We start from the raw sequence: 15,288 nt of genomic DNA, 5'->3' as shown, positions 1-15,288 counted from the left end.
GGCAAGTGGGGGGTAAGATAGCGAGAGTGGGAAGGGTGGTAAGAGAGCGAGAGGTGGTAAGGGGGGTTAAGAGAGCGAGATGGGGGAAGGGGGGTTAAGAGAGCAAGAGGGGGGAAGGGGGTAACAGAGCAAGAGGGAACGGGGGAAGTGGGGGTAAGAGAGCAAGAGTGGGAAGGGTGGTAAGAGAGTGAGAAGGGGAGAAGTGGGGGGTAAGAGAACGAGAGTGGGAAGGGTGGTAAGAGAGTGAGAAGGGGGGAAGTGGGGGGTAAGAGAGCGAGAGTGGGAAGGGGGGTAACAGAGCGAGAGGGAAGGGAGGAAGTGGGGGTAAGAGAGTGAGAGTGGGAAGGTTGGTAAGAGAGTGAGAAGGGGGAAGGGGGGTTAAGAGAGTGAGAAGGGTGGTAAGAGAGTGAGAAGGGGGAAGGGGTGGTAAGAGAGCGAGAGGGGGAAGGGGGAAAGTGGGGGTAAGAGAGCGAGAGGGGGAAGGGGGTATGAGAGCGAGAGGGAAGGGGGGAAGTGGGGGGTAAGAGAGCAAGAGTGGGAAAGGTGGTAAGAGAGCGAGAGGGGGTAAGGGGGGTTAAGAGAGCGAGATGGAGGAAGGGGGGTTAAGAGAGCAAGAGGTGGAAGGGGGTAAGAGAGCGAGAGGGAAGGGGGAAGTGGTGGTAAGATAGTGAGAGTGGGAAGGGTGGTAAGAGAGTGAGATGGGGGAAGGGGGGTTAAGAGAGCGAGAGGGGGGAAGGGGGGTAACAGAGCGAGAGGGAAGGGGGGAAGTGGGGGGTAAGAGAGCAAGAGTGGGAAGGGTGGTAAGAGAGTGAGAAGGGGGAAGGGGGAAAGTGGGGGTAAGAGAGCGAGAGGGGGAAGGGGGTATGAGAGCGAGAGGGAAGGGGGGAAGTGGGGGGTAAGAGAGCAAGAGTGGGAAAGGTGGTAAGAGAGCGAGAGGGGGTAAGGGGGGTTAAGAGAGCGAGATGGAGGAAGGGGGGTTAAGAGAGCAAGAGGTGGAAGGGGGTAAGAGAGCGAGAGGGAAGGGGGAAGTGGTGGGTAAGATAGTGAGAGTGGGAAGGGTGGTAAGAGAGCGAGAGGGGGGAAGGGGGGTAACAGAGCGAGAGGGAAGGGGGGGAAGTGGGGGGTAAGAGAGCAAGAGTGGGAAGGGTGGTAAGAGAGTGAGAAGGGGGAAGGGGTGGTAAGAGAGCAAGAGGGGGAAGGGTGGTAAGAGAGTGAGAAGGGGGAAGGGGTGGTAAGAGAGCAAGAGGGGGAAGGGGGGTTAAGAGTGAGAGGGGAGAAGGGGGAGTTAGAGAGCGAGAGGGGGAAGGGGGTAAGAGAGCGAGAGGGGGGTAAGAGAGCGAGATGGGGTAAGGGGGGTTAAGAGAGCGAGAAGGAGGAAGGGGGGTTAAGAGAGTGAGAGGGGGAAGGGGGTAAGAGAGTGAGAGGGAAGGGGGGAAGTGGGGGTTAAGAGAGCAAGAGTGGGAAGGGTGGTAAGAGAGCGAGAGGGGGTAAGGGGGGTTAAGAGAGCGAGAGGGGGAAGGGGGGTAAGAGAGCAAGAGTGGTAAGGGGGGTTAAGAGAGCGAGATGGAGGAAGGGGGGTTAAGAGAGCGAGAGGGGGGAAGGGGGGTAACAGAGCAAGAGGGAACGGGGTAAGGGGGGTTAAGAGAGCGAGAGGGGGAAGGGGGGTAAGAGAGTGAGAGGGAAGGGGATAAGTGGGGGGTAAGAGAGTGAGAGTGGGAAGGGTGGTAAGAGAATGAGAAGGAGGAAGGGGTGGTAAGAGAGCAAGAGGGGAAAGCGGGGTTAAGAGTGAGAGGGGGGAAGGGGGAGTTAGAGAGCAAGTTGGGGGGAAGGGGTGGTAAGAGAGCGAGAGGGGGAAGGGGTGGTAAGAGAGCGAGAGGGGGGAAGGGGGGAAGGGGTTTAAGAGAGCGAGAGGGGGGAAGGGGGGTAAGAGAGCGAGAGGGGGAAGGGTGGGTAAGAGAGTGAGAGGGGGGAAGGGGGTGTAGAGAGAGTGAGAAGGGGTTAAGGGCGGGGTAGAGAGAGCGAGTGGGGGAAGTGGGGTAAAGAGAGCGAGAAGGGGGATGGGGTAGAGAGAGCAGGTAGGGGGTAGAGAGAACGAGGGGGATGGGGGTAGAGAGAGCGAGGGTGGGAAGGGGGGTAGAAAGAGCGAGAGGGGAGAAAGAGCGGTAGAGAGAGCGAGAGGGGGAACGGGTAAGATAGCCAGAGGAGGGGACGGGGGTTAAAATAGCAAGTGGATAGGGGGTGAACAGAGAGAGAGGGGGGTAAGAGAGGGGAGGAATAAGAGGGGGAGGGGGTGTAAGAGCGAGAGAGAGGGGGGTAAGAGAGGGGAGGAATAAGACGGGGAGAGGGTGTAAGAGCGAGAGAGGGGAGGGGGGCTAAGAGAGCGAGAGGGGAAAAGGCATAATAGAGCAAGAGAGAGAGAGAGAGATAGGAGGGGGAAAGTGCGAGAGGGGGAGGAAGAGAGCCAGAGGAGGCAAGAATGAGCCAGAGAAAGAGAGCGAGTGGGGAGGAAGAGTGCGAGAGGGGGAGAGTGCAGGAGGGGGTAGAGAGCGAGAGGGAGCGGAGAAAGAGAGCGAGAGGGTGGTTAAGAAGAGAGCGAGAGGGAGAGGGGAAGAATGTGAGGAGGGGAAACAGAGAGCAAGAGGATGGGGGAGTGTGTGAGAGGGAAGGGGGAAGAGAATGAGAGAGAGGGGGGAAGAGGGGAGGGGGAGAAGAGAGCAAGAGGCTGGGGGAGAAAACGAGAGGTGGGGAAGAGAGCGAGAGGAGGGGGGAAGAGAGCGAGAGGAGGGGGGAAAAGAGCGAGATGAGGGGAGGATTGTTTGATTGATTTGAGGTTTTCTGGCATCCTTACGTAAAACCTCAAATCAATCAATCTCAGAGAGAGAGAGAGAGAGAGAGAATTTTAGTTCAGTCAACATAATTCAAATGACGTAATCCTCAACAGGTACGAAAGAGAGCCGGAGAAAAGGTCCTTAAAAATTTTCAAATGAAGTACTGAGAGAAAGTATGAAGAAAAAACTCGACATTTTCCCAAAGAAATACTATTGATACTAGCACTTCTCATTCCAAAATGAAATTTAAAATATTCCTTGTATTGGTTAAAATATTTCTTGTATTATGCCAATTTTTTACCATTGCTAAAAGCTGTGGACATGAAAATAGCATCCATTACATTCTTGAACAGAACAGCAATCTCTCATTACCTGTCTCTTCTGTATTTCCAGTTCTCGACGTCGGCCACTGTCTCCGGAAGGTCTACATTATTGGTCTCCGGCAGGAGACAGGTGAGCGATCCTGCTATCATGCTGGTGATGCCGAAAATGGTGCTTGGGATGGCCCAGTGGTACCCTCCCTGTTTAGGAGCAACGGGCGGGTGAAATACTATTGACAAATGTTTTGACATTAAAATGACATTGATTTGGCATTGCCTGGTGTTACAATTGCCTAGGTCACTGGATGAATAAGAGTGACAACTTAGTTTAAATAACCTAATGTGAGTAGCTGACAAATGTCATTGATTGAGATTTATCTTGCGGCTCAATTACGAAGGTCATTAACCCTGTAACTAATAATATAAATAAATATTTTAATCTATCCGTTAATATTAATTATCCGTATTATGTTATGTAAGTACTTAGGATAACGTCCTAAAACTCGAATCTATATGATGTTTAATGTAACCACTGATTGGGTAAGATATTAAAATTTAATTAAGTATAAGAGTCCATTTTGGGCATAATGTTACATTTAAGCAAAGATAAAACTTTTTTACTTATTTCTTAAAATAAGTAATATAGATAAATATGAGAATTGAATAAAACTTAAAGTATATATTTACTTGAATTATATATCAAAATATTACCAGACCTAAATTCGATAAAATCTCTGGAATAACAATAAAGGATTTAGAACACTTATAAAATTCTGGTTTCATTTCCAAAGGTTATAAACGCTTGAAGATCAAATGGTAGAAACATGGGCTAACTTTATATTGTAGTTTAATATTAATATTATTATCATTACTTGCTAAGCTACAAACCTAATTGGAAAAGCAAGATGCTATAACCCCAAGGGCTCCAACAGGGACAATAGCCCAGTGAGGAAAGGAAACAAGGAAAAATAAAATATTTCAAAAACAGCAACAACACCTAAACAAATATTATTAATTTACCAACATGATTTACAAAATTATAGAATAGATGGCTAATATATAATCAAATAGGTCTGGGAAGAAAGTAATACGTTGGATGAATTTACTGAAATTCAACGTTATATGGTTATGTTAAAAGCTAATATTTTAAAGTTTACTATAGATGGGGAAAACTATTAGTTGACTGGGAAAACTTGTATGAGTATGACAAGAATTGTGGCCAGAAAAAGCAAATAACTTTCTGTTTTCTCTTCGCCAGCAATGAAATGAATTTCCGGGACATAATTAGCTTATATGGTAATCTTAATTGAAATCAAAGTGAAGACACTATGTCCCAGACTCGGAAGTTTTACAAGACGAAATTTATTCATTCCTTCACTTACGCGAAGTAGCATTTAACTCTCCCGTTATCTTCAAGGCGAATGGGCTGTTTGCATAACTAAAACAAGAAGCACGAGAGAGAGAGAGAGAGAGAGAGAGAGAGAGAGAGAGAGAGAGAGAGAGAGAGAGAGAGAGAGAGAGAGAGAATCCTCAAAAGGTAGGAAAGAGAGAAAATCTTCAGAGTAGGAAAGAGAGCAAGAGATTTACGAAGGTATTTAAAACCTTCAGGAAATGCTATTAGTACGACGATGTGAAGTTAAAAGACAATAAAATAGATTTGCTCATGAGAGAAATCAGGGGGAGGGGAGGTGATGAATCTTCAAGGAAAATGAGGTGATTAACCAATAAAAACCTGAACATATGGTTCCTTCGTAGAACTCAAACGAGCAATCAGTTTGTTTTTTAAAGATCTTAAAAGCTGGAAGCCAGGGAAACAGATTCCTTTTTAATGTTTGTTTGTTATATCAGTTTACTGTTTAGTCGTTGTTGATTCAGTCAGTTGCTCTGGTATGTTTCGTAAGTTCAACAACTTTATTTATTGATAAAATTTTATTCTACAACTATCGTTTATCATACAACCACTCTTCTTATGGATACTCCAAGTATATCATAATCTTACATCCTGGCCTAATTAAAAAAACAATGTGCTTAATCTTTCATTTTCTAGTTATTTGTGTGACTTTCAACAGGGAAGTTTAGATGATATTCTCTTAAAAAAGAAAAAAGAAAAAAAAAACCTGGCCAATGTCTCAGGAGTATTGGGGAATTCTGCCACTGCATAGACTATTTCTAAGGTGTGTCCATGGTTCGGTATTGCTCTCTGTTAGCTAACCTTCCCGTATAGTGATCACATCTTCCCTTCTGTAATTTCATGTTTCATGTTCGGAATGGTCTGATCTAGTTTTTGTTGAAGGCGTTACATCTGCTGCTTTCCTCGTTTCCAGTGGTGATTCTCATGAATATGCTTTTCTAGTCAACTGATTCTTTGTTAACAGTAGCCATCTTTAAGGTCTTCGTTGTCTCATCTATTAGTAAAAATCAATCATCTCTTATGACTGGTCACTCAAAGTTGATGAGCGAAAACACCACCGTGGTGGCGTATATAAACAAACCAGGTGGTACTGTTTCTCTGCAGCTTTTGTCATCTAGCAGTAGAAATCCAAGAGTGCTCAACTTGGTCACTCTAAATGCCTACTTTATTCCAAGCAAAAACGACAACCTGGCGACAGTCTGAGCAGGAGGATGCAGATTGTTGGATCAGAATGGTCTATGTATCCTTAGACAACAAGCAAGATCCTGACTTTATGAGGCTCGCCGACAGTCGACCTATTTGCAACCTTGCTAAATCAAAAGCTTCTGATATACTGGTCACTAATACTAAACTCAAAAGTAGCATTCAAGAATGACTTGCAGCACACTTAGGATGACCCATGCTTTTCTGCTGTTTTGCCTTATGAGTGACTTGAACCGAGTCCGATTCACTCCCAACCTCAATATGGCTGTGGTGGCCCGAAAGCGTCTCGAGAAGAATGGTATCTGGACTTTCTATTTCTTTTAATAGAAACTTCAAAAGAATTACCTCCTCTCCTCGACCTGTTGTGGAATCACTCTGGCTTCACGTATGGAGGTTATCCAGCATTTCCTCTGAGAAAGGATTTTTGTGCAAAGTTGCACGAGAAATGTCTGGATACCCCCAGAAATCTTACACTTCCGTGAACCAAGCCAAGTGGGCTATCTTTTGCGGTTGGTGTTGTGGGAGGGGGTCAGTATCAGCATTGAAACACTACTGTTTAGCCTAAGCCAGGTCTTTAGGCTGAAAGGAATTTATATTTCTTGTTCGGCAGAACCAACTATGCTAATACAAAGCTTTGTAAAGTACTGTCCTCCGATGGAGGCGAGACCACCACCCTGGGACATTACTAAGGTCTTGCTGAACCTCTGTTCTGTTACCACACAAAATTTTCTGCTCTGCACATTATGGTATTCCTAATGCACTGGTACATAAGGTGTAAAGAACATTAACTGTGCATCACTTACAAATGTCTGAGTTTTACTAGCCCGGGAGAAGTAGCCGGCCACTTGGAATAGGGATTTCCTCCCACCTAAGGATGAGTCTCCCATATAAAAGAGAAGATATGCAATTGTACTGGAATAATCAGAATAAGTGTTCAGTGAGTAAGGGGCCAGCGCTTTCCCAATCTCGGAAACTACTGGCCACCTGTTTACACCTCGTTATAAAAGTTTAATAGCCGTATTCTCCAGCTTTGCTGATAATCTATCCTCTGTGAAGGACCAGGGTTTGTATACTTAGGAAAATTCTGTCAGATAATTACCACTTATTCTAATAATTTAATGCTCTCACCAGTTTATCATTGATGAAAGGAGAGATGATGGCTCCTAGCCTGCCCATCATGGAAGTCAGTCCGAGGCCACGGGTTCGAAGCGTCGTTGGGTAAAGCTCGCTGCAGTAGAGGTAGATGACCTGATAGGCGGACGTGATTAAAAATTTACCAATCATCACCACTGTCAGGAAGAACCACGTGTTTCGCTCTGCAAGGTTAAATAGATTAGGATTATTGGTTTAGGGATTTTGAGCAACATGATCTGGTGGTTTAGGAAATTTGTGCAACATGCCCTGGTGATTTAGGAAATTTGGGCAACATGACCTAGTGATTTAGGAAAATTAGGCAACATGACCTGGAAGTTTAGGAAATTTGTGCAACATGACCTAGTGATTTTGGAAATTTGAGCAACATGACCTAGTGATTTAGGATATTTGGGCAACATGACCTAGTGATTTAGGAAATTTGTGCAAAATGGCCTAGTGGTTTAGGAAATTTGGGCAATATGACCTGGTAGTTTAGGAAATTTGGGCAACATGACCTGGGGATTTAAGAAATTTGGGCAGTATGACCTGGAAGTTTCGGAAATTTAGGCAACATGACCTGGAGGTTTAGGATATTTGAGCAACATGACCTAGTGATTTAGGAAATTTGGGCAACATGACCTAGTGGTTTAGGAAACTTGGGCAACAGATTTAAGCAATTTAGGCAACATGACCTGGAGGTTTAGGAAATTTGGACAACATGACCTGGGGGTTTAGGAAATTTGGGCAATATGACCTGGGGGTTTAGGAAAGCTGAGTTGGGGATTTAAGAAATTTGGGCAAACACGACCTGGTGATTGGGCTTGCGAGGTCATTTATTGGTGAGGTGGAATGGGGTTGGTTAGTGGAATTTGGGTTAAATGACCTGGTATTGGGACCTGGTAGGCCATTTAGTGTAAGTTTGCAAGTTGTTATGCACTCAGTTGCACTAAGAGGGTTAAGTTTATAAAGGAGAAAAGAAATTCTAAATGATGTATTACAAGGGATGCTGCAAAGACTCTTTAGTTTATCTACAGGACACCACATGAGATGAAGACAATTTCTGTTAGTAAATTTAATATTTAATTTTATGAATTAATGGCTATTTTGTATTCATAATTTATCCTCTTCAACTGAATCTAGCTCATTTTCTCATTCCTGTTAAAAGTATTCAGTGAGCAACCTACAACAATAACGTTAATTGCACAAATTGATTGAACTTGGGTGTCTGGTTATCTTTTTTATGTACAAATAACTTTACAGAGGGATTATCCAGTGTAGGAATGTGGCATTTAAATGTGTATTATTATTTCATTTAATTTTATGGAACAATTTTTACGTTTTAATTAATAAAACAGATAAGGTCAATAATAATGTTGCTTGGCAATGCTAACTCAATAATCTAATATAAATAACTGAAATACTATAATAACACATCAGCAAACACTGGATTAATTATATAAGTAACCTCAAAACTAACAAAATTCTGTTTGCCGCCAACAGAATTTAGATATATGAAGATGAAATTGATCATAAATGTGAAAAAGTAATTTTGTAGATATTTGATAATTAATAAATCGTGTTTTAAGAAGTCTGTTTGACGCCTACAGGATTTAGATATATGAAGATGAAATTGATCATAAATGTGAAAAAGTAATTTTGTAGATTTGATAATTAATAAATCGTGTTTTAAGAAGTCTGTTTGACGCCTACAGGATTTAGATATATGAAGATGAAATTGATCATAAATGTGAAAAAGTAATTTTGTAGATATTTTGATAATTAATAAATCCTGTTGTAGGGATGGATACATATGTTTTGTCCATTATAATTATCTTTTTTACTTTATTGGACTTCTTCAATATGTGGTTCACTTTTTTTCATTTAAGTATTCAACGGCTGCTATGAACTATGTTGTTAATACACAGATTCAATACGGAACTGAAGACATCAGGCATGAAGTTGCACATAACATTATGCAAGAGGCATAATCTTGAACGGGAGATAACCTTTTCTTTACGCAATTTCCAATTGCTGAAAAATTAAATCCCTGGACGCTACGAAATCAAAAGATTTGGGGTAATGCAGAATAAAATGGAAAATTTAATACATACAGGCATGTGTTTGAATATGGGCGTGTCCACACGTATTTATCTGATTTGCATCAACCGTAAAATGGTAGTTAAATTTAATGAGGCTGCCATAAAATTAGCTGGACCAACAACTATTATTATGTATTAACATGAGAAATCCTTGAAATTTTGTAAAGGAAATACAAAATTTAAATGGAATTCAACCAACTAATTAATCACTCAAACTCAATTACATATAAAGATTAAGAGCTATGGAAAAATAGAACTTGAGTTTTTCTTTGGTAAACGCGCAATATCAATGTAAAGATACGCGCAATGGTAATGATTTCAGAGCGCAATTGCAAAGGGCAATGCGCTTAATGGTAAATGTTATTAAAGAGTAATTGTGTGTGTGGGGGGGGGGGGGGGGGCTTCACAATTGTAATGCACCAAACCGAGATACATCCATTAGGAAAGGATTAAACAATGATCCTACGACACTCACCTCCTGGAAGGACAAGCAGGATCAGAACGGCCACGCCGCAGGAGACCAAGAAGACGATGAGGGGGATCTTCCTGCCGATTCTCATGACGATGGGAATGATGAGAGTGTAGGACGGAAGCTCCATCAGACCCCCCAGGAACATGTACAGGTAGGGGTCGGCGCTGGATGGTTCGGGGAAGAGAGGAATTGCAAGGTGTTATTGGGTTGATTTATAATAGCTTTGAGAGAGAGAGAGAGAGAGAGAGAGAGAGAGAGAGAGAGAGGAGAGAGAGAGAGAGAGAGAGAGAGAGAGAGAGAGAGAGAGAGAATCCTCTAAAGTAAGGTGATAGAGAGAGAAGGTCCTCCACAGAGAGAGAGAGAGAGAGAGAGAGAGAGGAGAGAGAGAGAGAGAGAGAGAGAGAGAGAGAGAGAGAGAGGCTTCTATAAGCGAAAGAGATAAAGAGTCCCCAAAAGGAAAGAACGACTAAGAGCAAGAAACAAACATCAAACATGAGAGAGAGAGAATCCTCGGATGAAAGAATGAGTTGGATCTACAAGAAACAATAGAGAGAAAGAGGTGTGATTCTCTACAGATAGTAGAAGAGAGCAATAGAGAGAATGTGAGGATCATCAAAATGAGAGAAAAGGATGATCAGCAAAATGAAGTAAATGAGAGAATACTCAACAGGAAGCAGCTGAAACAAAGGTCGTCCTTATAAGGAAGTAGGAGACTGAAGGGAAAGCAAAGGAGAGAGAGAGGGAGATAGGGGATCCTCAATAGAAATTATGAGGGATAATAAACATCCTTAAAAAAGGAGAAAGGAGAGGAAGGACCCTCAAACATAAGGAGAGAGAGAGAGAGAATCCTCAAAGGGAAAATATAGGAGTAAAAAGGAAAAAAGAAAAGTAATGAAAGATACACAAAAGAAAGCAAGAAAGTGAGAGATATCCTAAAGTGAAAGTAGGAGAGAGAGAGAGAGAGAGAGAGAGAGAGAGAGAGAGAGAGAGAGAGAGAGAGAGAGAGAGAGTCCTCAAAGTGAAAAATATATAGTAAAAAATTAAAAAGAAAAATAATGAGATACACAAAAGAAAGCAAGAAAGGGAGGATCCTCAAAAGAAAGTGAGAAATATCCTCATTTGAAAGTAGGCGAATGAGAGAGAGAGAGAGAGAGAGAGAGAGAGAGAGAGAGAGAGAGAGAGAGAGAGTTCTCAAAGGGAAAAATATAGAGTAAAAATAAAAAAGAAAAATAATGAGAGATACAAAAGAAAGCAAGAAAGAGAGGAACCTCAAAAGAAAATGAGAGATATCCTCATGTGAAAGTAGGCAAGAGAGAGAGAGAGGTACTGTACTTGTAAATTTCTCACCTGAAATTCCCAAAGTTGAGAGACAGACCGTAGTAGACCATCGTGCAGGTAATCCAATTAAAGGACATGATAAGGGAGACTTTCCTGAGGACAGGCGTCCTAACGAAGACGAACAGCCTCCTCAGGAAGTCCTTCGTGCGACGCCTCGAATTCGACGTCGAAGAGGCGTCGTTGGCTCCTTCCTCCTCCAATTCTTTTTTGCTTTTCTCTGAGGCTTTCTTGTCATCGGCCTGAGGAGGCATAACAGAGGAGTCATAAACAGATTTCTTCGATATTTGTTGTTCTCTCTCTCTCTCTCTCTCTCTCTCTCTCTCTCTCTCTCTCTCTCTCTCTCTCTCTCTCTCTCACTTCCTTTTCGTTTCTCTATCTACCTCTTTCTTCCCCTTTCATTGGAGAATTCTCTCTCTCTCTCTCTCTCTCTCTCTCTCTCTCTCTCTCTCTCTCTCTCTCTCTCTCACTTCCTTTTCGTTTCTCTATCTACCCCTTTCTTCCACTTTCATTGGAGAATTCTCTCTCTCTCTCTCTCTCTCTCTCTCTCTCTCTCTCTCTCTCTCTCTCTCTCTCTCTCTCTCTCTCTCTCTCTCTCTCTCTCTCACACACACAAATTCAATGCTTTATCCAAGAACTTTATCCTTAATATATATATATATTTTTTTTTTTGCTGAGGAATAGTCCTCAAAATTTTCAGCTGTAACCCAGAAAATTAAGAATAACACAGGTATTGAACTAGGTTGAGAGAAAAAGGGGGAGTGTGTGTGTGAGTGTGTGTGTTAAGTCAACATACTATCTTGGCGGAAAATCAATACCCTGAACATAAGTTTACTCACCAAAGACTTAGAATTACTAAACACACAAGTATTATAGCAAGGGGTGCAATGATACGTTGAATTTGCATAACAGCTTATCTATCTATCTATATATATATATATATATATATATATATATATATATATATATATATATATATATAAAATCATCATCATTATCTCCTCCCACGCCTATTAACGCAAAGGTCCCTCGGTTAGGTTTTGCCAGTCGTCTGTATCTTGAGCTTTTAAATCACTACTTCTCCATTCATCATCTACTTCCCGTTTCATAGTCCTCAGCCATATAGGTCTGGGTCTTCCAACTCTTATTCCCTGTTACGCTCCCACCAATTGTAGTTAGGAAAGGGGATTGGATCTGTGTTTTCATATATATCTAAATATTTACCCGTCTTTTTAAATTGGCCGGGTGCACCTGTATATATCAATAATCGCCACAACCAATGTCATAAAAACAGGCGCAAAAAACAAATGCTTCGAGAGAGAGAGAGAGAGAGAGAGAGAGAGAAGAGAGAGAGAGAGAGAGAGAAGCGCCGATGTTTCAAAACAAGTTCAAAAGAAACATTTTCTCTTAAAATATTGAATCATTTAACTAAAGCTAAAAATAAATGAAAGCGAGCGAGAACAAAATTCGATCTTTTTGGGGGGAATAGCTACACGATATGGCGTTGCATTGGAAGGGGGCGAAAAAAAATCCCAACAAATAAAATACTGACGTTGATTACACTTCAATAGGATCATGTCCCTCCCGCCTTTGATGCTATGCCCGTGTTTCCATTCTATTAAAATGTAAACAAACACTTTTTCTTTTTTCCGAAAACTGTGGTTTATTGTTATTTCATTTGAACACTTTCTGTTTAAAGGCCGCTTATGAATGGCAGAGGCAAGGGACAGTGACATTGCCCTACCAAGCAGGACAATGTCCTAGAGACTGACTACATATACGCATGACCAGCGCCCATGGCCCCTCTCCACCCAAACTAGGACCAAGGAGGGGCAGGCAATGGTTGCTGATGACTCAGCAGGTAGACCTATAGGTTCCCCCAAAGCCCCCATTATTTGGTCTTAAGGAAGTTAAGGTTACAGAGACCAAATGAACTAACGAGTTTGAGTGGGACTCGAACCCCCATCTGGCGTTCACCAGTCAGGGACGTTACCGCATCGGCCACCACAACCGAAAATGGAAAAGGCTGTGGAAGCCATATCTCAAAACAGCTGTATGATGAGGTAACGTCCCTGACTGGTGAACGACAGCCTGAGGTTCGATTCCCGCTCAAACTTCTTAGTTCCTTTGGTCGCTGCAACCTTACCATACTTGTGAGCTAAGGGTGGAGGGGGTTTGCGGGAGCCTATAGGTCTATCTGCTGAGTTATCAGTAGCCATTGCCTGGCCTTCCTTGGTCCTAGCTTGAGTGGAGAGGGGGTTAGGCGCTAATCATATGTATATGTATGCTTGATAAGGCAATATCACTGTCCCTTGTCTCTGCCATTCATGAGCTGCCTTTAATTGCAATTTATTTTAGTACAAATTTGTATGTTTTACTAAGAACTTGTAAAAAAGGATAGAGACGATTCGTGAAATCTAACCGAGTCCCTTTGCGCCAATAGGCGTAGGAGATGATGATGCTGATGATGATTAGTTTAGTTTTAAGGTCTCGTGAAATTAAAGCTCTCTTGATAGACCTTCATAGTTATGTAGGTGTAGACCCAAATGCCATTTTCCTTTTTATATGAAGACTGCAGATTTCTTAGCTCGTAAATTATGTTATTTGCGTAAGCTAGGTGTTCAAGTTTAAAGGTAAGTATTGCCCCGAATACTGAATAAAAATCATCATTTGAAAAAAAAAAAATCAGAGATTTTCATTATCACAATAATTGATATAATTATTGTTATTATTATTATTATTATTATTATTATTATTATTATTATTATATCATCATTGTTATTATTATTATTATTACTGGCTAAGCTACAACCTTTGTTGGAGAAGCAGGACGCTCCAACAGGGAAAATATCCCTATGAAAAAGGAAACAAGGAATAATAAATACTCTAAGAAGAGTAACAATATCGAAATAAATATCTCCTTTATAAACTAAAAAAAAAGCTTTAACAAATCCTGAGGAAGAGAAATAAGATAGAATAATGTGCCAGAGTGTAAACTCAAGCAAGAGAACTCTAACTCAAGACACTGGAAGACAATAGTACAGAGGCTATGGCAGTACCCAAGACTAGAGAACAATGGTTTGATTTTGGAGTGTCCTCCTAGAAGAGCTGCTTAACATAGCTAAAGAATCTCTTCTACCCTTAACAAGAGAAAGTGGCCACTGAACAATCACAGTGCAGTAACCCCTTGTGTGAAGAAGTATTGTTTGGTAATCTCAGTGTTGTCAGGTGTATGAGAACAGAGGAGTATATGTAAAGAATAGTCCAGGCTATTCGGTGTATGTTTAGGCAAAGGGAAAGTGAGCCGTAACCAGAGAGAAGGATCCAATTTAGTACTGTCTGGCCAGTCAAAGGGCCCCATAAAACTGGGGGTAGTATCACAATGGGTGGCTTTAAAATCTCGTGTAGGACAATGTTATCTGACGGTCAACTCATTTCACAAATTTATTTCCAAAGAGACCCCTATCAATCAGTGACTCGAGTCAACATCTTTTGTAATCCAAGCAATTTGCTCCGTTCATCCCGGAAGATAATATTTCCGTTTAAAGCGGACCCGGAACTGGATAGCTATTGGTCAACAGCGCTTCCAGCTTTGATCCTTTCCAGCTAGGTAATCTCTGAAGCCCGACGGCTTTTAATGAATTAATCCACGTGAAATTAGAGACCTATTAGTCAACTCCCGCCGTAAGCGAACGAATTATTAATCAGCCAGGGGCACATAATGATGCTCTCTCATTAGCTTAACCAACATGAGCCCTGCGAAAAGCATTTTATTAAATGCATCCATGAAGCAAAGACGGATAAACCCTGGGTACGAACTGCGTGGAAACTTGCTTGATTAGGATTGATTCCCTCCATCTGAGGTCACAAGTTTGATTTAATCAACCGTAAACTATGCAGACTGTCTAACGACAACATCTCAGAATGTTATTGTTCTTGTGTAGGGGTACAAACTCGATACCCAGGCAGATAATGCAATAATGCTTGCAACATACATCTTGATTTCTGGTTTGATGTGAAATCAGGTAGGGAGAAATTTACCTGATTATGATTCCAGGACCTTTTTGAATCTCTGAATTATGCAATAATGCTTGCAACATAATCATCACATCCTGATTTCTGATTTTATGTCAAATTAGGTTGAGAGAATTTTACCTGATTATGATTCCAGGACCTTTCTCAATCTCTGAATTATGCAAAAATACTTGCAACATAATTATCATATCCTGATTTCTGAGTTTATGTCAAATCAGGTTGGGAGAAATTTACCTGATTATGATTCCAGGACTGTTTTGAAACTGAATTATGCAATAATACTTGCAACATAATTATCATATCCTGATTTCTGATTTTATGTCAAATCAGGTGTGGAGAAATTTACCTGATTATGATTCCAGGACCTTTCTCAATCTCTGAATTATGCAAAAATACTTGCAACATAATTATCATATCCTGATTTCTGATTTTATGTCAAATCAGGTTGGGA

General features: G+C 41.8%; 1 protein-coding gene across 1 annotated transcript in view; it reads right to left on the bottom strand.

Moving 5' to 3' along the window:
• The window catches only part of LOC137633186 (solute carrier family 22 member 3-like), a 60,171-nt gene that overhangs the window by 12,727 nt on the left and 32,156 nt on the right, over window positions 1–15,288 (bottom strand). The window contains exons 8-11 of the mRNA XM_068365343.1: window positions 10,815–11,044; window positions 9,471–9,631; window positions 6,891–7,078; window positions 3,201–3,349 (exon numbers count right to left, since the gene is read on the bottom strand). Of these exons, the coding sequence (XP_068221444.1) occupies window positions 3,201–3,349; window positions 6,891–7,078; window positions 9,471–9,631; window positions 10,815–11,044 (728 nt within the window). The remainder of the gene's footprint in view (window positions 1–3,200; window positions 3,350–6,890; window positions 7,079–9,470; window positions 9,632–10,814; window positions 11,045–15,288) is intronic.

This window comes from Palaemon carinicauda, chromosome 42, assembly GCF_036898095.1.
Source record: "Palaemon carinicauda isolate YSFRI2023 chromosome 42, ASM3689809v2, whole genome shotgun sequence".
Classification (NCBI taxonomy): Eukaryota; Metazoa; Arthropoda; class Malacostraca; order Decapoda; family Palaemonidae; genus Palaemon; species Palaemon carinicauda.
The sequence above is the reverse complement of the archived record's forward strand: the minus strand, read 5'-3'. Positions and strand labels throughout refer to the sequence as shown.